The 24936-nt window shown below is 41.6% G+C and overlaps 1 protein-coding gene across 1 annotated transcript; it reads left to right on the top strand.

Annotated features, from left to right (window-relative positions):
* The first annotated feature begins 111 nt into the window (after positions 1-111).
* On the top strand, positions 112-24474 carry LOC110369698 (ubiquitin-protein ligase E3B). Its single transcript, XM_064036078.1, has 19 exons — positions 112-559; positions 826-1068; positions 1924-2176; positions 7660-7848; positions 8250-8441; positions 8822-9147; positions 9448-9572; positions 10012-10183; positions 10585-10703; positions 11308-11480; positions 16352-16432; positions 16773-16971; positions 17476-17639; positions 19721-19867; positions 20288-20403; positions 20692-20821; positions 21240-21404; positions 21762-21873; positions 22078-24474. Exons 1-19 carry the CDS (start codon positions 399-401, stop codon positions 22248-22250), a joined length of 3240 nt encoding a protein of 1079 aa, XP_063892148.1. The 5' UTR covers positions 112-398; the 3' UTR covers positions 22251-24474.
* Positions 24475-24936: the final 462 nt, after the last annotated feature.

The raw sequence follows: 24936 nt of genomic DNA on the forward strand, positions 1-24936 counted from the left end.
TTTCTATTTAATTATTCTATAGAATTGAAGTACCAAGGGAGAAACGTCCAAATATATCTACAAATAGTAGTTTTTGTAGAAGTTTAATTGAATATTACCGAAGAAACTTCGATGCTCGTAGTTTTCGAAAAACTGACAACACAGACAAAAATGTCAAAATAACAAATTTCTACCCGAAGGGCTTCTCTAAAATAAACCGTAAATCTAATAAAATCAATTGTTACTAGTTAGCAACATGATTTAAAAAGTTGATTTAGAGTGCTTTCCAGTCATCAACAATGCTTACCGTGCGATAGCTTTGCTTTATACGATGCATCGGTGCAGTTTGTCCTGACAGGTAGACCGAAAAGGGAAACAAAGCGAATTATTTGTGTTGAGTACGATAGGGTCGTTGGAAGATGTTTTCTAAGTCTCTGACGAGTAAGGACACGTTCCTGGAGCAGACGAAGGCGGCTCGCGAGGAGCGCGCGCTGGAGAAGAAACGGGAACAGTCGGCCGTGCAGATACAGGCTGCCGTACGAGGCTGGCTGGCGAGACGGGCTTTCGTCAAACGTATTCTGTGAGTCTAAAGTATACTGTATCTGTGTCTAAGCATTTAAACTGTGAAAATGTTGAGAAGCCCTTATCAGTTAATCTATTACCAGAATACCAATAGTAATAAAAATATACTTTAAGAGACCTTTGACTTGCATACTATAGATACCTTAAAACCAATTTTTGCATCATCATCACAGCTATGCTAAAACGTCAACACCATATCATCCTACCACATAACAAGAGTATATTCAGATAGCAATAAATATTAACTCATTCACTTTTTTCTAGCAATGATTTCGACCAGCTCCTCCCAGAGCCAGTCTCTCACGGCTCTCCAGATGAACCCTCACAGCCAACAGAACTAATCCCAGCACTAGAAGTGTACCGAGTAACATGCCGACTGTTCCTCGTATTCAAACAGCAGAGAGACCGCAAGAGATTTGAGAAACTATGCAAGTATATAGTAAACAGTTTGCACTCGGAGTCCGTGAAAACATCCTATGTTGGCGTCTTCTTAAATAAAGAATACAGGTACGTTTTATTCTATTGTTATGAACCAAAAATATTTAAAAAATGTAATTGTTTAAAACTATTTCATATTGGCATATATTTACAATAGTGTCTTGATTAAAATTGTGATTTTAATCCCTGTTTTAAATCATTAAAATCCTGTATTCATCATAGTTTCAACTAAGTACTTAAAAAGAATAGCATTTGTATAAATTATCAGCTAAATAATAATACATATATTGGATGTTAAAGATACAACGAAAGATCTCTAAAACAGGACTTTTAAAGATTGCAAAGTAATTTACTTAAATGACACAATACCATTAAAAATTTTGCCACTAACATATTCTTAAGATAACATTTCTATTTTTAGATTACCAACTTTGTAATAATTTTCCTCATTCCATCCAATTCCAATCCAAGAGCCAAGTTATTTAATAACTAAAAAACTCCTGATAAATAAACATGTATTAACACAATTACAGTTGTACAACTCTATTTCAGTATTCATTAGTACACTTAACATGTTTAAGTTTATGTAATCTGCTTTTAAATGGAAGTGAAATATAGACTTCCTGTTATTGCATGTGTACTACATATCTACATTTGCACTATTTATGTCATAAATTCATAATGCATTAGAAGAAATTTATATAACTTATTAAATATTATTTTCTATTGTTTAGGCAAGAGGGAAAAATATATTTATAATTTTTTCAAGATTGAAAACAATTACTGATTGTGTATTTTTATTATGGTCACAGTAAAAACTACTAGTTAAAAATTTAATGGCATAGTTATTGTGTTTTTTTTTAATTACCTACTATAATATTCAAAGAAAGAAACCAACCAATATCTTTTATTTTATAATTCCAGTCTCCGCTGGATAGCTCACATCAAAGACCTCCTGTACAAATGCTGCCTATACCTCGAGGAGCTGAAGCCGGAGTCTCCCATAGACATGCAGAGCATACTCATCCACCTGCACACCTTGGTAGCGTTCACCGCCAACAACACTTGGGCGTTGACACGGCTGAAGAACTTTGAGAAATTGAGAGGAGGCATGACACAGCTGTGCGCTAATGTTATGGGCTCACTGTTTCATAAGGGATATTATTTGACATTGAAGGTGGGTAAAAATGAGGATTTATTTTTTATCCTAGATTTAAAATAAGGATTTTACTATGTTCATTTAAGAAGCAATAAAATAGTTAGCCAGTACAATTTTATTTATGACCAATTTTAATATTTCTGATTCATGGAAGCCAACCTTAAAAATCTCCCATAAAAGTATTGTACAAGTGACATGAAGAATGAGCAATGACACAGCATTCCTCAATAATCAAGATAAAGTTTTCATGTTCAGCAGAAGCATCAAATATCTTGTTTTCAACCAATAATATTAATTTATAAACATATTAATATAATTTATAGCTTCAATACAACTTAAAAGATAAGGGAAGTACTCAGGAGTACCACTAATTACTGAACAAACTATGTTTAAATCTATTAATTACAAATAACATTATTTCAAGTGATACAAAATGATGTATGAAATTATTCAAGTAGCGAGAGATATCCGTAAACAATTACGTCTATGACCTATGTCGCTTTACAAGGACCAATATTTAATATTTCCTGTTGTACATGTAACTGATAAGACTAAAGGCCCATCTAGACATGCTATACTTTTGTGAAATATGTGGCTGCAACACAGTGGCCGCCTACATTGCTAGCAATCGCAAAAATATTGCAATACTTGCCTCAACCATACATTGTTCGAACGTCAATGTCTGTAAAATACTTTTTGGCCAGGATTTTTTTGCCAACATTGCAGCCACAAATGGCACACAAATGTAGATCGTCTAAACGCGCCCTTAGATTATTTTGCAACTTAGTGTAATACCTAATGTGGAACAATGTATGGTCACTGACTTTAATAGGGTATTTTAGTCTAGATGAGAAAAAAATTAAAAGTGAATTACAATGATTGTTTAGAGGAAAAGCAATCGGGAAATGTTAGTTTCACTTCGTAAGGTACATAAATATATTTTTTATTGCAGTTTAAAGTTTTTAGGTTTTTTTATCTGTCTTTGAACACTACGAAATGTCGCCGCCATGCTAATGACGTCATTACGGTAGTGTCAGTTAAAATTTTCGATACATAGGGTCATTTCGCCTGTTCGCGTCCATAGCCCAGTTCGCGTCCATTTTGCCGATCTCCTTTTAAAAATCCTCGAAAACAAGTCAATTAACACACTAATCAAACGAAAAGTCATTACCGCTAATACGTTAATGTATAAGAGGCACGCACAGATCAGCCCCGGATCTTCAATTTGTATTAGGCGGGGCAAAATCTGAAAAATGCCGCCCCGCCTACCTACATATATTTATTATCACCTTTATCATCCATATAATATTAGCTATCAATATGTAGGCAGGCAGGGCCGTCTCTAGCTCATGTAGCGCCTGGGTGCAATCATCACCCAAGCGCCAACTATGTATTGAAGTACTTACAAGGAATATAAATAAGAACGTTCGAATGAAGTGCACTTTTTTGGTAGGTAAAGGACTTTAAAAAATGTGTCCAATTCATTGTAGGCTCAAACTATTGGCCGGGTTTAAGTTCTGAAAGTCGAGACAGGTCCATATAATTGAAAAAAGTAGCGCGAGCGAAGCGAGCGCGCAAATTTTTCAATTTTGGGACACAAAAAGTTAATAAGTTTTAAAAAAGGCTGTAAAGTAACAAGCAGTCGGAAGCGCAAACTTTTGAGGACTTCATAAAAAATAATTTTCTTCATTTGACTTATAAAAGGTAAGACAGCGTGGACTTGACTTATGAAGTTAATAAGGCAATGGATGTATAATATTTCGCGAGCGAAGCGAGCGCGAAATTTTTTGAGCCTACGACACAAAATTATCTGATCAAGTACACTGTAAAGCGAACTTTTTAAATTATTTGTTTGAAGACTCACAAATTAAACTGGGAATTATGTACAAATTGAAAACGTGATTAGAGACTGAATCAATAACCGACGACCGAGTCAATAAAAATAATAAGCAATCAGAAAAATAGTACCTACATACATCGACGACTTTTTTAGGAACTTTGCTTGTCAGTATCGTGATACAATGTGGAACTTCCTTATCAAACGGGTGTAATTTTATCGAAATTCCTGGTGGTGGAGCGTCCCGCGGCGCCCCTGAGATCGAGGCGCCTGGGTTATTCGCACACCTTGCACCACAGGTTAAGATGGCGCTGTAGGTAACTATTACAGTAATCTGTAATGTAGGATTTAAAATAAATATGCGATATTCCTGGCTCATAGATGATCGCAAATAATTTTTAATCAATTTTAGTTTGCTAAAACTTCGCCCCGTGAATAATAAATGTTCGTGCAGTCATGCAGCTTGTCTCACTCCGCGCTCAGGGTATCGGTCAAGTTGATATGGCCATGAAATTACTGTAGTTGTGCTTTTTTTATTTATTCCGTGGTCAAAATTAAATAAAATATGAGTTATCTATTGGTCTGTGAAGTGTGAATTTGGCAGCCGCCTGATTTTGCCGCCCCCTGAATTTGCCGCCCGGGGCACAGGCCCCGGCTTGCCCCCCCCCTAGATCCGGGGCTGGCACAGATAGACAAACGTTCTGTGCGTCCAACCAATCCTTTTAGAAAAAATAATTAGTCTAGGCTCTTCAACAAGAAAGCGAAAACACGCAGAATTTTAGATAAAAATTTGTGTGCAGCGGCGTGTTTGATGGTAAGTTTTATATTGTTTTATGTGAATTTTAGGATAGATAGCTATTTCTACAGTTTAATGATGAATAAAAGTATAATGTTTATTATGAATATGGTAATGTTTTTTTATATTTAACGAGTAAAATAAGGTGAATTACTACATCGAATTTTACGAAACTTCCACTTTGCGTCCACAATGGACGCGACTAAAACTATCCTCTATAGTAATAAACCAAATTGCGTCCACTGTTTTCGTTAAATACTTGCTTATAAAAAATAATTAAAACATACTGTTTAATATTAATATATTAAACAGTACATTTTTTTATTAAGATATATACGTGGTTATAATTAAATTATCAACTGATATAAGTAATTTCATTTAAGATAAGTTCTTCCGATACAGGAAAAAAGAAGGAAAAGACAACATACACAGAAGAAGATTTAAATAAAGCGTTAAATGTTATTCGAGAGAAGAATAAATCGATAAAAAATATGCAAAGAATATGCTACATTGTCTGATAATTTATTGACTCAACAATGCTTTAAAATCAAAAACTATCCTAGTAAAACAAACAACTAAAAAGCGTCAAAAAATTCGTCCCCATCGCTGTCAACTGGGAGCGTGCCCAAGAGGCTGGCAGCATTACCTCGTTGGATCGCCATGCTGATTCTTTGTCCGAGGTAATAGCCAGCCTTCTGGTCACGAGAAGCGTCAACCAGCCGCCTAGAAAGATCTTTAAATAGAATGTGGGCATTCGGACCCCACGACAATGCTTTTAGTTGTATGTTTACACAAAATTATTAAATTGTTTTGTTAATTTAATATGAAAGGAAATCGATCTACGGATCGAAAACGCCTGGAAGAGCTACTGGTCCATGAAGGGAGAACTCCCTTTATGTCTGAAGCGGAAACTAGTCATGTGTATTCTGCCCATCCTAACCTACGGCGCTCAGACTTGGTCTTTGACAGAATCTCAAAAGTCCAGGCTTAAAGTATGCCAAAGGAGCATGGAGCGTAGCCTGCTCAGCATACGGCTTAGTGACCGGATACCTACGCAACACCATTATCCGGTCCAAGATCCGGGCATAGTAGATTTGGGCAATAAGTCTGCAAAGTTGAAGTCGAATGCACCCGGACAAGTGGGCCAACATCACCACACACTGGATCCCTGAGGATGGAAGGTGACCGAGAGGGAGACTAAGAAAACGCTGGAGAGAAGACTTGGACAGCTTCCTCTCGGACTGGCCACAAATAGCGATGGACAGAGAAAAATGGAAGGCTATGGGGGAAGCCTTTGCCCAGCAGTGGGACAGCATAGGCTAATAAAAAAAAAATATGGCCAAAAACTTAGTATAAGCAAGGCGGATCTTAAGCATTCCCTGTGATTTAGAGTAAAATTAACAGAATTGATTACTGTTTATTCTTCAAGTTTCAAAATTAATTGCCTAATTTTAAGTTACTTAAACCAATGTTGAGAAGAATTATTTTTATTTTGTAAAGTGAATTTTAAATGATGATAATGTTGATTTTAATAATTAAGTGTATTGTTAAATAAAAAATTGTTCAAATACAATCTTTCTTTATTAATTCTTAACAATTTCACCCCTATATTCCTTTTCAAAGCCGCTGGACGCGAACTGGACCATGGGTGGACGCGAATTGGATTTTGTGGACGCAAACTGGGTAAAACGCCTAATTCTGAGGTTTATCGATTTAAATAGAAAACGTAAGATATTTCTTATACAACTGAAAGTTAATCTTAAAATAGAGTATATAAGGAATACATTACACAAATTTGACATGGAAATGAGTGCTGGAGCATTTTTATTATCGCCGTCAAACTTGCCAACTGCACTAAATGGTCGCCAACAGGCGAAATGACCCTATCAAAATATGTATTACTGACAGCTGTAGTAGCGTAATGACGTCATGACCAAAAAACAATCATGGCGTCCGTTGTGTGCCGCGTTTTCGCGAAATACGCGCGAAATTTGAAATTATGATAAAACAATTAATTTATATTCGTACATAACGTGAGAAAAAAAAATATTTTTAATTTTTTAGAGATATATCAAGACATAAGAATTTATTTAAGATATATTTCAAAAATGAATGTAATACCCTATTGACGACAACGCATCGTGAATTGGCACGCAACAATCACGACACACGCAATTGTAGTTTTAATTGGATTGATGAGGACCAAATGCATCTTGATAAATACTGATTTTAAGTAGAAGGACTTTTAAGTACAAAATACATGTACCATGCCTATATATTTATGTATACGGGCATATATTTTTTTTTAATTAAAGTTATTAAATGCTTAAGGGACATAGTAATTAAATGTATACTTGATTAATGGTTTAAATTAATCAAATATGTTTTAGGACCATTTATATCACTTACGAAATTAAAGGCAGCAAATGACCATTAGTGCGTGTGCCATGCAAATTATCCAATTAGTATGAGTGTCATTGTTGCATTAGTAGATTAGTCATTTAAAATGTAGGATACCTGCAACACATACACACTTCACACAACAGCTATTCTGTCTAGACTTCGCAAGACAGAGATGATAAAATTGGGCTTAAAAAAAATTACATATGCACAACAACTTTGTTACACTTTCCCTATATGAAAATGTTTTCTTACCACTCTTCGTGCCCTATAAGGCTGTATACAGAAAGAAAGCTGTTATCTTGCTAGCGCCGATATAAATAGTTCATTCTGGTAACAGTTAGGTACATAAAGCAACTTGAAGCAAAGCAGATTCAAGCATGAAGCAAGTTTTACTGACTTTCTTTATATATAAGGCCCAAAATAAGTGAGTTTACACTAAAAGAAAAAATCCTCTTTTATCCCCAGTCTCTCCTACTCCGAGGCCTATGCCGCGAGAAGATCTACTTGAAGAACATATCGCTAACCGCGATAGTCACGCTGTCACTCAGACCGCTGGTGTCCGCTCAGTTCTCGGAGAAGCTGCTCACCATGTATATCATACAGATACTGTCCGTGCCTACGCTTGTGTTTCATATGCAGCAGATTTCACCTGAGGTAAGATTACTATTTATTTTGTTTTCATAATAAGTATATTGATGTGTGATGAAACAATAGATCAAGGTTATCATCATCTGCCTTTTCCCAACTAGGCTGGTCTCTCTAGGCTTACTCTAGTCTAACGGGATAAAGCTAAAAACCCAGTGTTTAACGTGGTCTCAACCCAGTTACCCAAGCAACCTGATGCCACTTGATTAATCTGGTCTGACTGCCCAAAATATTCAAATGACAGCCGGGACTCACCACCAATTTAGCGTGCCTTCCGAAACACGGATAAGCTCGTCATATCAAGATGGTCATCCATCAACAGGCCTTATGATCGATTGCCCTGTGCAACTGTTACTTAGCCACGACCTCGTCAACCTAATTATGTGTATTTATATATTTTTCGTCCGCAGTCCATGTCATCATACCGCTCGTACTCGATGTTCGACAAGTGCCTGGAGTTCCTGAGCACGGACCAGAACATGCGCATCGTGTTCAACACGCTGGAGGGCAACTACGCGCTGTGCCTGCTCGCCAACCTCGTGCAGCTCGCGCACTCCGAGCGGGACTTCGCTATAATCGACTCTTATCATCCGACCTTTGTGGTAAGCTTTAGCTTTTGGTGTCGTTTTCTTAAAAAAAAAAGACTGATTATTTGCCTCATTTAGAGGCAAAAAGGAGGAAAAGATACTTCTCAGTACAGGAGACATGCGTATTTGATATTGTTATGGTGAGCCCACACTATATCAACTTCTCACAGACTTTCATATAATTTTGTCTGCGCAACAAATACGTGCATAAAAAAAGTCTGTATAAAGTTTTAGCCAATGATAAGTCTTCATATACCTATGTTAAGATATTATGAAATTTGTAAAAACTTAAAATATGTATCGTGTGAACCCATCGTTAAGTTAATATTATGTAAACTGCATGTTCTTTTATGTGTGTAATTAAAACCTAACCTTCATATTCCTCTCATCCACAGCTAGTCGTAACCCGCTTCCTCGACTCCTGCCAACAGTACGTTGTCTGCAAGAAGGGCAACCTCAGCAACTGGCATCCAATCCTCGGCTGGTTCTCCCAAAGCTTCGACACCTACCTTCCCCCGGCCATGGGTAACTTGCGCACACAGCTGTCTCTGTTGTGGGGAGCTCCGTTGTTGAAGAAGTTGCTGGCAACACCGCTGAAGGAGATGATAGATGCGGGAGTCACGGGCGAGGAGGGCGCGGGACCGTCGCAGCCGTCGACGCCGGTGCAGAGTAATAATCCCGCTGCTATTATTAGGAGGGCTATTGAGGCTAGGACTAATAGGTGAGTGTCATTGTACCTAATTTGCATACTAAAGCATATAATGTTTAATTGTTTTTCTTGAATATTCAAGTGAGAAGTCTTTATGATTTGATAAATATTTCAACAAAAGCTCTTTGGTAAACTGCAATACATAATTAATTTAATGGCCCATTTAAATGCAGTCTCCTTTGTCTGTTGACATGAATACAGTCTTCTACTACTTGCACTGCACTACTACTTGTACTGTACTTTGTGCATTATATAAGTTGTCTTTAGTTATAAGTTTAATTATTTGTGTCAAAATGAGTTAATTTATTTCAGATCTAATGCAAACAAACACTACAGAAAGTTGGGCTCTCCCGACTGCACAAAGACAGCGCTCATTTGTTCCATGTATCACACAGCGCTACAGACTATGACGCAAGTCAAACTTGATATACTCACAGGTACTTATTATTATTATTTCGCTTTGTAATATTTGAAAGGTAAATCCCTTTATTTTCACGTCTTTAGAGAAAATTTATTGATGTGTACAACTAATAAAAATAAATATAATCATTTTTGTATTTTTGCATTCAATATTTAAAACTGTAGAAAATATATTATAAAATAAATCAATGATAATAAAGGACACTTAACCTCTCAGAGGTTTCACGAAGGTTTCAAGAGGTTTTGAAAAAGTAGCCTATGGCCGCCCTCGATAAGTGAGTAGAGATAAGTGATGGTATTGTTTAAAATCTACCCCGTAAGACCCGAGATTAGCGCGTTCAAGCAAACATTTGAAGGTCAGTTTCACGCTATACCGACAAGCTAGTTATTTTTGCAATTTTTATAGGTTCCTTATTCACAGTTAAAAAAAAAACTTACATATTTATTTATTCACAGGTTTGTGCAATCAAGACGAAATTCTGTACTCGTTATGGCAGTTCTTATGCACATTGGGACCAAATTGTGGGCTGAAGTCCTTCCTCGATCTCTTGGCTGTGAACACGAAGACATCAGCGCCGGAGTTCCAGATGTTGATACTCTTTGCTGACTGTATGACGCATTATGTTACGTGAGTACTGGATATTATTTTTATATTGTTTTGAAAATTGACTATCATAAAAGTATAATCTGCTGTGGAGTAGGAGGAAGTGTCAGACTTTCAATTCAACGAATTTTCGGTCGTGTTCGTTGATTCTTTTTACAATATTGCGACTGCTCGGCGCTATATTGATTAAGAATAAAAATAAATAAAGAATCCATTGAAAATGCATATTCTTCAGGCAAAAAAAAAATGCTTATTATAAAACAATCCTCTGCAGCATCTACTCAAAAAATAGTAAACGATTTTTTTTGTAGTTTTCACGCGTCTCACTACCGCATTTATGCTCAAGAACTTGACAATATGAATCCAGAATGCGAGTAGTGAGACTTCTTATTTTAACTTAAATAATCCCTACAAACATTTCACAGTATACTAGACGACATGGAGATGTACGAGCAACAGACGCCGTTCAAGCTGCAGGACTTTGTCAACATGTCGCAGTTCCTCAACATGTTCGTCTACAAGTCCATCATGGGACAACTGTTTGGTGAGCACAAGTTTTTATGTGAAATTATAGATTTTTTTAAGGATTTTTTAATATAATTTGAGATGATTTTTGTAATTCTTGAGCGTAAATTGAGAAAATTATATTGAAATTGTAGCCGGTGAATGACAAGGATAATACTCTTAAATATTCAAACCGAAGTGTTGGGTGTGATGTGTGTGTGGGTCAACTAGCTCTTCAATGATCCGATTTATTCATCGATACGTTGTTTTGTTTTTCAAAATATTTGTTTACACTAGCCAATATTTGGATAATGTTTTTGATGGTGAACCGACTACCATCTTACGTTTTTCGAGAGAGTGAATAATAAATTCGATGCGCGTGTCTCCCGCCAATGAGCGCTCGGCAACGATCGCACGGTCGATCACGTGGGACGCTCAGTTCGGCGGCTTCGCCTCTTTACCGCGCGTTGCCGTTGATATATCATAGATGGCGTTAACACAAAATGCGGACAATGTATCTTAGCGAGTATGAAATTAGTTGTCTTTCTGGGTAGTAGACTGGCTAACTTCATGCTCATCAACGTACGTCGACCCAAGTTTAAGCCAATGGCCTTCTTTTATCTTCGAATTTCCTCTCATCCCAGATCTCAAAACAATTCAAAGCAACGAGCTGTTCAGCTCCCTCCACACACTGCTGCTGGTGCTGTACCGACGCGACTGCCGCCGCTGCTACACGCCCGCCAACCACTGGCTCGTGCGCGAGATACGCGAGGGACAGTTCATGGCGGACCTCGAGAAGGGCAAGAAGCCTCAGCAAGTAAGATACACATACAGATACAAAGCAACGAGCTGTTCAGCTCCCTCCACACACTGCTGCTGGTGCTGTACCGACGCGACTGCCGCCGCTGCTACGCCCGCCAACCACTGGCTCGTGCGCGAGATACGCGAGGGACAGTTCATGGCGGACCTCGAGAAGGGCAAGAAGCCTCAGCAAGTAAGATACACATACAGATACAAAGCAACGAGCTGTTCAGCTCCCTCCACACACTGCTGCTGGTGCTGTACCGACGCGACTGCCGCCGCTGCTACACGCCCGCCAACCACTGGCTCGTGCGCGAGATACGCGAGGGACAGTTCATGGCGGACCTCGAGAAGGGCAAGAAGCCTCAGCAAGTAAGATACACATACAGATACAAAGCAACGAGCTGTTCAGCTCCCTCCACACACTGCTGCTGGTGCTGTACCGACGCGACTGCCGCCGCTGCTACACGCCCGCCAACCACTGGCTCGTGCGCGAGATACGCGAGGGACAGTTCATGGCGGACCTCGAGAAGGGCAAGAAGCCTCAGCAGTAAGATACACATACAGATACAAAGCAACGAGCTGTTCAGCTCCTCCACACACTGCTGCTGGTGCTGTACCGACGCGACTGCCGCCGCTGCTACACGCCCGCCAACCACTGGCTCGTGCGCGAGATACGCGAGGGACAGTTCATGGCGGACCTCGAGAAGGGCAAGAAGCCTCAGCAAGTAAGATACACATACAGATACAAAGCAACGAGCTGTTCAGCTCCCTCCACACACTGCTGCTGGTGCTGTACCGACGCGACTGCCGCCGCTGCTACACGCCCGCCAACCACTGGCTCGTGCGCGAGATACGCGAGGGACAGTTCATGGCGGACCTCGAGAAGGGCAAGAAGCCTCAGCAAGTAAGATACACATACAGATACAAAGCAACGAGCTGTTCAGCTCCCTCCACACACTGCTGCTGGTGCTGTACCGACGCGACTGCCGCCGCTGCTACACGCCCGCCAACCACTGGCTCGTGCGCGAGATACGCGAGGGACAGTTCATGGCGGACCTCGAGAAGGGCAAGAAGCCTCAGCAAGTAAGATACACATACAGATACAAAGCAACGAGCTGTTCAGCTCCCTCCACACACTGCTGCTGGTGCTGTACCGACGCGACTGCCGCCGCTGCTACACGCCCGCCAACCACTGGCTCGTGCGCGAGATACGCGAGGGACAGTTCATGGCGGACCTCGAGAAGGGCAAGAAGCCTCAGCAAGTAAGATACACATACAGATACAAAGCAACGAGCTGTTCAGCTCCCTCCACACTGCTGCTGGTGCTGTACCGACGCGACTGCCGCCGCTGCTACACGCCCGCCAACCACTGGCTCGTGCGCGAGATACGCGAGGGACAGTTCATGGCGGACCTCGAGAAGGGCAAGAAGCCTCAGCAAGTAAGATACACATACAGATACAAAGCAACGAGCTGTTCAGCTCCCTCCACACACTGCTGCTGGTGCTGTACCGACGCGACTGCCGCCGCTGCTACACGCCCGCCAACCACTGGCTCGTGCGCGAGATACGCGAGGGACAGTTCATGGCGGACCTCGAGAAGGGCAAGAAGCCTCAGCAAGTAAGATACACATACAGATACAAAGCAACGAGCTGTTCAGCTCCTCCACACTGCTGCTGGTGCTGTACCGACGCGACTGCCGCCGCTGCTACACGCCCGCCAACCACTGGCTCGTGCGCGAGATACGCGAGGGACAGTTCATGGCGGACCTCGAGAAGGGCAAGAAGCCTCAGCAAGTAAGATACACATACAGATACAAAGCAACGAGCTGTTCAGCTCCCTCCACACACTGCTGCTGGTGCTGTACCGACGCGACTGCCGCCGCTGCTACACGCCCGCCAACCACTGGCTCGTGCGCGAGATACGCGAGGGACAGTTCATGGCGGACCTCGAGAAGGGCAAGAAGCCTCAGCAAGTAAGATACACATACAGATACAAAGCAACGAGCTGTTCAGCTCCCTCCACACACTGCTGCTGGTGCTGTACCGACGCGACTGCCGCCGCTGCTACACGCCCGCCAACCACTGGCTCGTGCGCGAGATACGCGAGGGACAGTTCATGGCGGACCTCGAGAAGGGCAAGAAGCCTCAGCAAGTAAGATACACATACAGATACAAAGCAACGAGCTGTTCAGCTCCCTCCACACACTGCTGCTGGTGCTGTACCGACGCGACTGCCGCCGCTGCTACACGCCCGCCAACCACTGGCTCGTGCGCGAGATACGCGAGGGACAGTTCATGGCGGACCTCGAGAAGGGCAAGAAGCCTCAGCAAGTAAGATACACATACAGATACAAAGCAACGAGCTGTTCAGCTCCTCCACACTGCTGCTGGTGCTGTACCGACGCGACTGCCGCCGCTGCTACACGCCCGCCAACCACTGGCTCGTGCGCGAGATACGCGAGGGACAGTTCATGGCGGACCTCGAGAAGGGCAAGAAGCCTCAGCAAGTAAGATACACATACAGATACAAAGCAACGAGCTGTTCAGCTCCTCCACACACTGCTGCTGGTGCTGTACCGACGCGACTGCCGCCGCTGCTACACGCCCGCCAACCACTGGCTCGTGCGCGAGATACGCGAGGGACAGTTCATGGCGGACCTCGAGAAGGGCAAGAAGCCTCAGCAAGTAAGATACACATACAGATACAAAGCAACGAGCTGTTCAGCTCCTCCACACACTGCTGCTGGTGCTGTACCGACGCGACTGCCGCCGCTGCTACACGCCCGCCAACCACTGGCTCGTGCGCGAGATACGCGAGGGACAGTTCATGGCGGACCTCGAGAAGGGCAAGAAGCCTCAGCAAGTAAGATACACATACAGATACAAAGCAACGAGCTGTTCAGCTCCCTCCACACACTGCTGCTGGTGCTGTACCGACGCGACTGCCGCCGCTGCTACACGCCCGCCAACCACTGGCTCGTGCGCGAGATACGCGAGGGACAGTTCATGGCGGACCTCGAGAAGGGCAAGAAGCCTCAGCAAGTAAGATACACATACAGATACAAAGCAACGAGCTGTTCAGCTCCTCCACACACTGCTGCTGGTGCTGTACCGACGCGACTGCCGCCGCTGCTACACGCCCGCCAACCACTGGCTCGTGCGCGAGATACGCGAGGGACAGTTCATGGCGGACCTCGAGAAGGGCAAGAAGCCTCAGCAAGTAAGATACACATACAGATACAAAGCAACGAGCTGTTCAGCTCCCTCCACACACTGCTGCTGGTGCTGTACCGACGCGACTGCCGCCGCTGCTACACGCCCGCCAACCACTGGCTCGTGCGCGAGATACGCGAGGGACAGTTCATGGCGGACCTCGAGAAGGGCAAGAAGCCTCAGCAAGTAAGATACACATACAGATACAAAGCAACGAGCTGTTCAGCTCCCTCCACACACTGCTGCTGGTGCTGTACCGACGTGACTGCCGCCGCTGCTACACGCCCGCCAACCACTGGCTCGTGCGCGAGATACGCGAGGGACAGTTCATGGCGGACCTCGAGAAGGGCAAGAAGCCTCAGCAAGTAAGATACACATACAGATACAAAGCAACGAGCTGTTCAGCTCCTCCACACACTGCTGCTGGTGCTGTACCGACGCGACTGCCGCCGCTGCTACACGCCCGCCAACCACTGGCTCGTGCGCGAGATACGCGAGGGACAGTTCATGGCGGACCTCGAGAAGGGCAAGAAGCCTCAGCAAGTAAGATACACATACAGATACAAAGCAACGAGCTGTTCAGCTCCTCCACACACTGCTGCTGGTGCTGTACCGACGCGACTGCCGCCGCTGCTACACGCCCGCCAACCACTGGCTCGTGCGCGAGATACGCGAGGGACAGTTCATGGCGGACCTCGAGAAGGGCAAGAAGCCTCAGCAAGTAAGATACACATACAGATACAAAGCAACGAGCTGTTCAGCTCCCTCCACACACTGCTGCTGGTGCTGTACCGACGCGACTGCCGCCGCTGCTACACGCCCGCCAACCACTGGCTCGTGCGCGAGATACGCGAGGGACAGTTCATGGCGGACCTCGAGAAGGGCAAGAAGCCTCAGCAAGTAAGATACACATACAGATACAAAGCAACGAGCTGTTCAGCTCCTCCACACACTGCTGCTGGTGCTGTACCGACGCGACTGCCGCCGCTGCTACACGCCCGCCAACCACTGGCTCGTGCGCGAGATACGCGAGGGACAGTTCATGGCGGACCTCGAGAAGGGCAAGAAGCCTCAGCAAGTAAGATACACATACAGATACAAAGCAACGAGCTGTTCAGCTCCTCCACACACTGCTGCTGGTGCTGTACCGACGCGACTGCCGCCGCTGCTACACGCCCGCCAACCACTGGCTCGTGCGCGAGATACGCGAGGGACAGTTCATGGCGGACCTCGAGAAGGGCAAGAAGCCTCAGCAAGTAAGATACACATACAGATACAAAGCAACGAGCTGTTCAGCTCCCTCCACACACTGCTGCTGGTGCTGTACCGACGCGACTGCCGCCGCTGCTACACGCCCGCCAACCACTGGCTCGTGCGCGAGATACGCGAGGGACAGTTCATGGCGGACCTCGAGAAGGGCAAGAAGCCTCAGCAAGTAAGATAAAATTGCAGGCAGTGACATACAAAAGCTAATCATAAAATGTGCTAGCCTAACTCCTCATGTTGGAGCCAACATTTTGGGCCAAGTTGTTTTTCACGGATTAGCATAGCAGGCAACTTCCAAAATGGGCCTTTGTTCCTCCAATGTGTTAATGTTTCTACTGTTAAGGCCAACATCAAAAGCTTGTGTCAAGTTGAAAGTTACGATATAACGTTTTTGTTTTCTTTCAGGTACTAGTACAAAAGACTCCTCACATGATAGCTCATGGAGAACGTGTACGATTATTCAGACGCGCTGTTGCCGATGAGAAGGTAAATTCAACATTTTTTTGTACACACTGTTACAATTAATTATGTATAATACATACTGTTCTGCTTTCTAAATACACAGAAGAAATCTTTATGACCTATGTTTAGCTCGTGACACGACTGAAGTGAAAATAGTGAAACTATAAATTTTTGACCCATGGACGTCCTCTGCGGGTATTTTAAAGGTATTATGTGTTCATCGCTTTAGGGAGATAGATATACCACGCCCTGTCCTCTAATCTATTGTTTCTTATAGCTGATACTTACCCACAAACTCTTCAAACCCAACTTTCAACACCACACTCCACACACAGGCTCCTTCAAACCAAAATCCCTCCCCCAGGTGGTGCTAGGCTTAACAGAGCGTGCATGCGGCGGGCGCTCGACGCTGGTGACGGTGCGGCGAGTACGCCTCGTGGAGGACGGGTACCGGCAGCTGGCGGCGCTGCCGTCGCGCGCGCTCAAGGGCACGGTGCGCGTGCGCTTCATCAACGAGCAGGGGCTCGACGAGGCCGGCATCGATCAGGATGGCGTCTTCAAAGGTAGAGTCAATGTCAAAAAAAGTATATTGAAACTAGGCTAGTTTTTAGCACTTTTTACAAAATGATAGCTCCCCCAAAACGCCCCCCTTTTACCATTTCCTGTGGCTGGAAAGAAGAAGCGGGGAAGAACAATCTTCCCAGTAGGGTGGGTACCGGCAGCTAGCGGACCATAATAGATAACTGTGCCTGGATATTTATCTAAGGCTATAGGAGCATGCAAAAGATCGGAAACCATGTCCAAAAATGATATGTTATAACTTTGAATGCTCCCGGGTTAACAACATGTTAAAGTAGGATCAACCCGAGGGAAATTCATGAGGATTTAGCCCCGGAAAAAAAAGTATCAATTGAAGAGTATTCAAAGTTTATCCATAATTTACTTGCTAGGAATGAATAGAATAAATAATGCGTTTTAAACTATATGGTTGACGTTCAGAATATGTATGACTTTAAACTAACTTATCTTTTAAATAGTTTTAAACATATATTTATTTCCCTTTACAGAATTCTTAGAAGAAACAATAAAGCGAGTATTCGATCCGTCACTGAACTTGTTCCGCGTGACGAGCGAGGAGCGTCTGTACCCGTCGCCGACGTCGTGTCTACAGGAAAACCATCTGCAGCTGTTCGAGTTCATTGGCAGGATGCTCGGCAAAGCTGTTTATGAGGTCAGTTTGATAACAAGAAAATAGCATATTTTATTCTTTCGCTAACAATAAAGCGGGTATTTGATCCGTCACTGAACTTGTTCCGCGTGACGAGCGAGGAGCGTCTGTACCCGTCGCCGACGTCGTGTCTACAGGAAAACCATCTGCAGCTGTTCGAGTTTATCGGCAGGATGCTGGGCAAAGCTGTTTATGAGGTCAGTTTTAATTACAAAAATATTAGCAAATTTTGTAACAATATAGCGGGTGTTGGATCCGTCACTGAACTTGTTCCGCGTGACGAGCGAGGAGCGTCTATACCCGTCGCCGACGTCGTGTCTACAGGAAAACCATCTGCAACTGTTCGAGTTTATCGGCAGGATGCTGGGCAAAGCTGTTTATGAGGTCAGTTTGTTAAAAAAATACTTGCAAAATTTGTATTTTCGCTAACAATATAGCGGGTGTCGGGTCCGTCACTGAACTTGTTCCGCGTGACGAGCGAGGAGCGTCTGTACCCGTCGCCGACGTCGTGTCTACAGGAAAACCATCTGCAGCTGTTCGAGTTTATCGGCAGGATGCTGGGAAAAGCTGTTTATGAGGTCAGTTTGATAACAAGAAAATAGCATATTTTATTTTTTCGCGAACAATATAGCGGGTGTTGGGTCCGTCACTGAACTTGTTCCGCGTGACGAGCGAGGAGCGCCTGTACCCGTCGCCGACGTCGTGTCTGCAGGAAAACCATCTGCAGCTGTTCGAGTTTATCGGCAGGATGCTCGGCAAAGCTGTTTATGAGGTCAGTTTTGTTACAAAAATATTAGCAAATTTTGTTCTTTCGCTATCAATAAAGGGGGTATTTGATCCGTCACTGAACTTGTTCCGCGTGACGAGCGAGGAGCGTCTGTACCCGTCGCCGACGTCGTGTCTGCAGGAAAACCATCTGCAGCTGTTCGAGTTTATCGGCAGGATGCTCGGCAAAGCTGTTTATGAGGTCAGTTTTGTTAAAAAAATACTTGCAAATTTTGTATTTTCTCTAACAATATAGCGGGTGTTGGGTCCGTCACTGAACCTGTTCCGCGTGACGAGCGAGGAGCGTCTGTACCCGTCGCCGACGTCGTGTCTACAGGAAAACCATCTGCAGCTGTTCGAGTTTATCGGCAGGATGCTGGGAAAAGCTGTTTATGAGGTCAGTTTGTTAAAAAAATACTTGCAAAATTTATTTTTTAGCTTTTAATAAAGCGGGTTCGATCCGTCACTGAACTTGTTCCGCGTGACGAGCGAGGAGCGTCTATACCCGTCGCCGACGTCGTGTCTACAGGAAAACCATCTGCAACTGTTCGAGTTTATCGGCAGGATGCTGGGCAAAGCTGTTTATGAGGTCAGTTTGTTAAAAAAATACTTGCAAAATTTGTATTTTCGCTAACAATATAGCGGGTGTCGGGTCCGTCACTGAACTTGTTCCGCGTGACGAGCGAGGAGCGTCTGTACCCGTCGCCGACGTCGTGTCTACAGGAAAACCATCTGCAGCTGTTCGAGTTTATCGGCAGGATGCTGGGAAAAGCTGTTTATGAGGTCAGTTTGATAACAAGAAAATAGCATATTTTATTTTTTCGCGAACAATATAGCGGGTGTCGGGTCCGTCACTGAACTTGTTCCGCGTGACGAGTGAGGAGCGTCTGTATCCGTCGCCGACGTCGTGTCTGCAGGATAACCATCTGCAGCTGTTCGAGTTTATCGGCAGGATGCTCGGCAAAGCTGTTTATGAGGTCAGTTTTATTACAAAAATATTAGCAATTTTTTTTTCGCTTTTAATAAAGCGAGTGTTCTTTTACCCTGTAAAATTTATACAAAAAATAAGACGGTATGTCTTGTTCTAACTTGTAATACAACTAGTTTCAGTCATCGGTTCCACTTGCTACCCGAGGGAACTGCTTCCCGTAACCGGATAAAAAGTAGACTTTATGTAATTCTGGTATATAAGCTATATTACTACCATATATCATTAAAATCTCTTCCGTATCTTTGGGTGAATACAGAACAAACATTTGCACATAAAAATGCCTTTATTATATTACTAGAATAAGTAAACAGCAAAATTCTTCCCACAGGGCATAGTAGTGGACGTGCCATTCGCGTCGTTCTTCCTCAGCCAAGTCCTGGGACAGACTCAGCAGGCGTTGTACAGCTGGATAGACGAGCTGCCCTCACTGGACCGCGACCTGTACCGGAGTTTGACTTATATTAAACATTTTCAGGTAATTATAATTTGTTGTTGTACCAATTAATTGTGAAATAACAAAAAAATATGTAAAATAGCAGCAAAATTAATTGTATTTTTATATACCTAGTTTGTATAATTTTAATAAATGCAGCCCATTTTCATTACGATTACGATCTGCAATAATTTCCCAATCAACATTGAACTGTAAACTTTAAGAATAAAGTTGCCATCTATTTAATTAAAGTAAGATAGATTGAAGTAACTTGATATGCTGGGGGCTGTACGTAACCTATTAATAATAACTTTGTCCAGAGTAAAATTACGAGTTCACTTTCTTTTTGCTGACCTACTTAATATGCCAAATAAAAAGCTAGAAAAAGTATTTTTTTTGTAAACGATCACAGATAGTGAAAGAAATAATCATAAAAACAAGATGTGTTTTTTATTATTTTAGGGTGATATATCTTCGTTAGAGCTTACATTTTCTGTGGACGAAGAGAGACTGGGAGAAATCGTTACTCACGAGCTTGTCCCGGGTGGAAAGGCAGTGCCAGTTACAAATGAAAACAAGTAAGTCTTATGGAATCAATAAATCAGTACCGTCAATCCAAAATAGGTTTTACCTTCATCCCAAAATACTAATCTGTTCGTCCGCATAAAAAAATAAAGGACCTACATATGTAACGCTGAAAGTTTTATACAAATCAGTTCAGTAGGTTTTGAGATTGGCGCGATGATCAAGCAAACAAACTCTTTAGCTGTATAATATGGCTCTGGGAGGCCATTTTTTTGATTTCACGCTCCTTTTCTGACTTCCAACTAGATTATACTTTTATACACGTATTTGTAAATTTTCAGAATAAACTACATACACCTGATGGCCCACTTCAGAATGCACACGCAGATCAAAGACCAGACGAATGCTTTCATCAAAGGTTTTAGAACAATTATCAACCCTGAATGGTTGTCACTCTTCTCTACGCCGGAGGTAAGTTATTCATATTAATTCTTCAATTTAATTTCACTATAAATGCCAAACAATAAAATATTTATTTAAATTGAAGTAAATGCAAATGAAGTGGATATTATATTAATTATTTTTTTAAAATTGGACAATTACCATACAATAGTATCTAAACTTGTGATAGCAAATTAAGGGTTAGTGCAACTCCGCAATGGTGGTTTCGAGAGCCATCGGAGAATCACCGGTCCGAAAGCGTGCGCAGTATGTTAGGACTGTCTCGCGTGCGCCGCGTGATAGATCCATTTATTTATGAGCGTCAGAATGGCGGGTGTATTCTTCTGATTTTTTTCGATATTTCAGTTATTTGGTAACTTCCGTATATTATTACATACCTTTTCCCACAATGTCCTAAAATAATAACTAATTATTATTTTTAACCTAGCTTCAACGTCTAATAAGCGGCGACAACGTGCCACTAGACTTACGCGACTTGCGGCGTCACACTCAGTACTACGGCGGCTTCCACGACTCGCACCGCGTGGTGTGCTGGCTGTGGGACGTGCTGCAGCGCGACTTCAGCGAGCACGAGCGAGCCATGTTCCTTAAGGTATACGTCACGCCAAACTGTAAGACGAACTTACGCCACCGGCTGATACGTTAAAATCTTTCTGAGCCGTTAAATTTGGCACAAATTACACACTACTATGTTCGTGTCCACCGGTGTCTATGGAGATCTAAGGGGGAGGCCTAAGTCCAGCAGTGGACGTCCTATGGCTGAGATGATGATGATGATGATGTTCGTATCTTCTAGTGCAACTTGTACAGTTCTCGTCAAATAATTTTGAAGCTCTAAAGTTAACCGATGGTGACGAAACGGGAGACAATATGTAGGAATAATAAGCCAAATGGCTCTTAGTCGGATATACTAAGAGCCATGTATTTTATTTTATTTATTTGGTTTCAGTTCGTGACTTCATGCTCCAAACCGCCAGTGCTTGGGTTCGCGCATCTCAAGCCGCCATTCTCTATACGATGCGTTGAAGTCGGCGACGATGAGGATACCGGTGACACCATAGGTTAGTAAACTTGTAAATCTTAACACATATTATAAAGCTGAAAGTTTGTTAGTTTGAAAGCGCTAATAATATAACCCTATGACCCGATTTTAAGAAAATCTTTCAGTGTGAAATAGTACGGGGAGTGACACCACTGGTGGAGGCTAGTCATATGAAAAAACTTGACATTGCACTCACTTAAATCATTAATATACTTGTTTCCAGGTAGTGTAATCCGCGGTTTTTTCACAATAAGAAAGAAAGATCCGCTGAACCGTCTCCCGACGTCGTCTACCTGTTTCAACCTTCTCAAGCTGCCAAACTACCAGAAACGAAGTACCCTTCGGGACAAACTACGATATGCCGTCAACAGCAACACTGGATTCGAACTGTCCTAATCAGAGAACACTAAATCAATGGAAATCAACATGTTACGCAAACCTTCATGGTCAAATTCGAACCATAAATCGAATATTCCAAATTCAAAAGAAATGTGTCCTCAGTGACTGTAGTCATTATTTACCAAATCGCAGGGTAGGAGATTTTTTATGAGCAAAGACTCGACTTTATAATGCCAGTGATAATGTATAGAAGTGCGATTCCTTTTATTCACCAAAAAATGAGAAGCTGGTCTTCTTTGTCTATGCCAAGATGGCGCGTTTCTAAGCGGGTACAAAATATTAAATACTCATACTATTGTTAATATTTGCACGGTTTGTGGCAATTTTAAACGATGTTTTGGTCTCACTAAGTTTTCAATGTGAATGCACTGCACTATTTTCACAAGTCACCTTTTATAATTATATCCAAGTATAGGAGACGGCGAATGCGAGAGATTCTATATTTTGTATATTGTATGAACTGCAATGTATAATTCTAACTTTCTAGAACATTCGGCAAACGAAGGAGTCCAAACAAAGCGACTTAGAATCCAATAAAGTCAAAGAGATTCATGGTATTGTTGGAAAAGAGGTTGAGTATGAATATTTGGATTAATTAAAACTTAAAACAACCTACTTAATCTTGAAGTAGCGGAACTGAAATACACCCATATCTAATTTAACGACGATCTCAAAAATTATTTGCGTAAGTTAACGTCTGCAAATAAGTACATGAAAAGACCCATTATGTAAATTGGAGTTTGTATATTGTAATGTGTGAAATTGTGTTGCATATTCATTAGGTTAAGCTTTTGAAAAATTATGTGTAACGACTGTACGATTTATCATACGATTTGTTTATCCTCTTATAGGCCAGTAACTTAATTTAACTAGCATGTGTAGCACGATTTTGTAATGTTTCATACATAACAACATGAAGTAAGTTATTAGGCCAGTTTGTCACGGGTTTATTTGCTCGTAGTAACGCAGATTAGGCCTAACGCGACCGTGTGTCAAACGCGTGTATTCGAAGCCTACATCACTGATACGAATTATTTATAACATATTGTATGTAGAACGAATGTACGTCTGTAATCTAGATCTCGTCATTTTAGCGTGTACAGGCAGCGACAAAATACTGAACTATAACTTAAGAATATACCAAATATTTCGATAGACTGCTTTTCATGATCCCATTATTTTATATGGTTCATCTATGACTAAAAATAAGTTCAAACAAAATTTTGTGTTAAGTTTCTTTTGTCGCTGTCTGTACCATATTCACGGTGTAAGTTGGTGAAATTGGTATCTAAAATGAATTCTAAATAATCCAGTCCAATGTATAAATAGGTGTATATAGACAATAACGTATTACTTAACTTTTACTAATATTGACTTTTATTTACTTTTTTATGTACAGTTAATTATGTTGGGCTATTTAAAGAACATTTAAATTGAAACTTGAACTCATCAATATTTCAAAGCTTTTTTTTGTTATAGTACATACACAATACAAGTTGAAGCTAAAGTATATAAATAATGCAAGTCATCGGTAACGAAATTAATTTTATTCAAAGTAAATAACATGAGCAGCCATATTGTATGTACACAGGACTGTACAAAGTTTTATATTGTTATAGAAAATCTTAATGTAACTTATTTCGTGTCAATATTATCCTCACTTTAGTATTGCACTTATTATATTTTATATCATCATATTTTTACAATTAAGGTCTCCATAGCTATTGATATACTTTGCAATATTATCTTAAGGTTTGTGCCCCTGTGTTGTAATTTTTGTCTGTAGTCTATAACAGCATATTTTATTGTATAAAATTTTTATTTCGTTGTTAATTTAGTGCAATTACTTTGAAACGAGTTTATCAACATTATTAAAGTAAAGCAACTGCAGAACTGTATTAATGGCTAAATAGTCTATGGGGCCACAGGACCTGTTGCAATAAAATTGGATATACATCCGGGATAATATTTATCCTTAAACATCAAATTCGATAAGGTGTATAAAATAACATCTATAAAATTTATTCTGCAGTTGGTTAACTAACTGTTGAACAAAGATAAGTATTTTGTAGTAGTGTTTCCATTTTAATTGAAAACTTTTAAGTATTTTACTAATATATGCATAGACAAGGATCATTGTAAGGGATATTTTGTACTAGCCACGTAAATATGTTGTATAACACAATGTGATTCTCTGTGATAAAATAATTGATATTTATTATTGAAGACTTTTATTTCTATGATACCCTTTTAATACTTTTTTTTTCAATAAAAAAAAAATAGTGAAACCGGTGGCGGAAGCTCCAGTCTATAGTAATCTTAGTATAGTTGACTTTTCCCGAGTAACATAGGCAATATTTTATCCCGGTACGGTAGTAGTGACCACTGGATGCAGGTAAAACCGTGGGAAAACGGCGAGTACAGTATATCGTTCTGAGTAGTGTTCATTTAAAAAAACAAATATCAAAAAAGTCATATTACATGTATCTTGGCGAGTCGATGGCAGGCGATTTGTTTTTTATGAGAAGTATTAAGTATTTAAAGTATTTAAAATACACTACACCTTAAATTGATCAAAAACAAACTAAAACTTTTAGTAAACTAAATAGATATTGCATAAAATATTATATGGACTACGAAAGTAACTAAATGCACAACAAAGTTAAATTCTCCTTCAAACTAA

This window comes from Helicoverpa armigera, chromosome 9 (genome assembly GCF_030705265.1).
Source record: "Helicoverpa armigera isolate CAAS_96S chromosome 9, ASM3070526v1, whole genome shotgun sequence".
NCBI lineage: Eukaryota > Metazoa > Arthropoda > Insecta > Lepidoptera > Noctuidae > Helicoverpa > Helicoverpa armigera.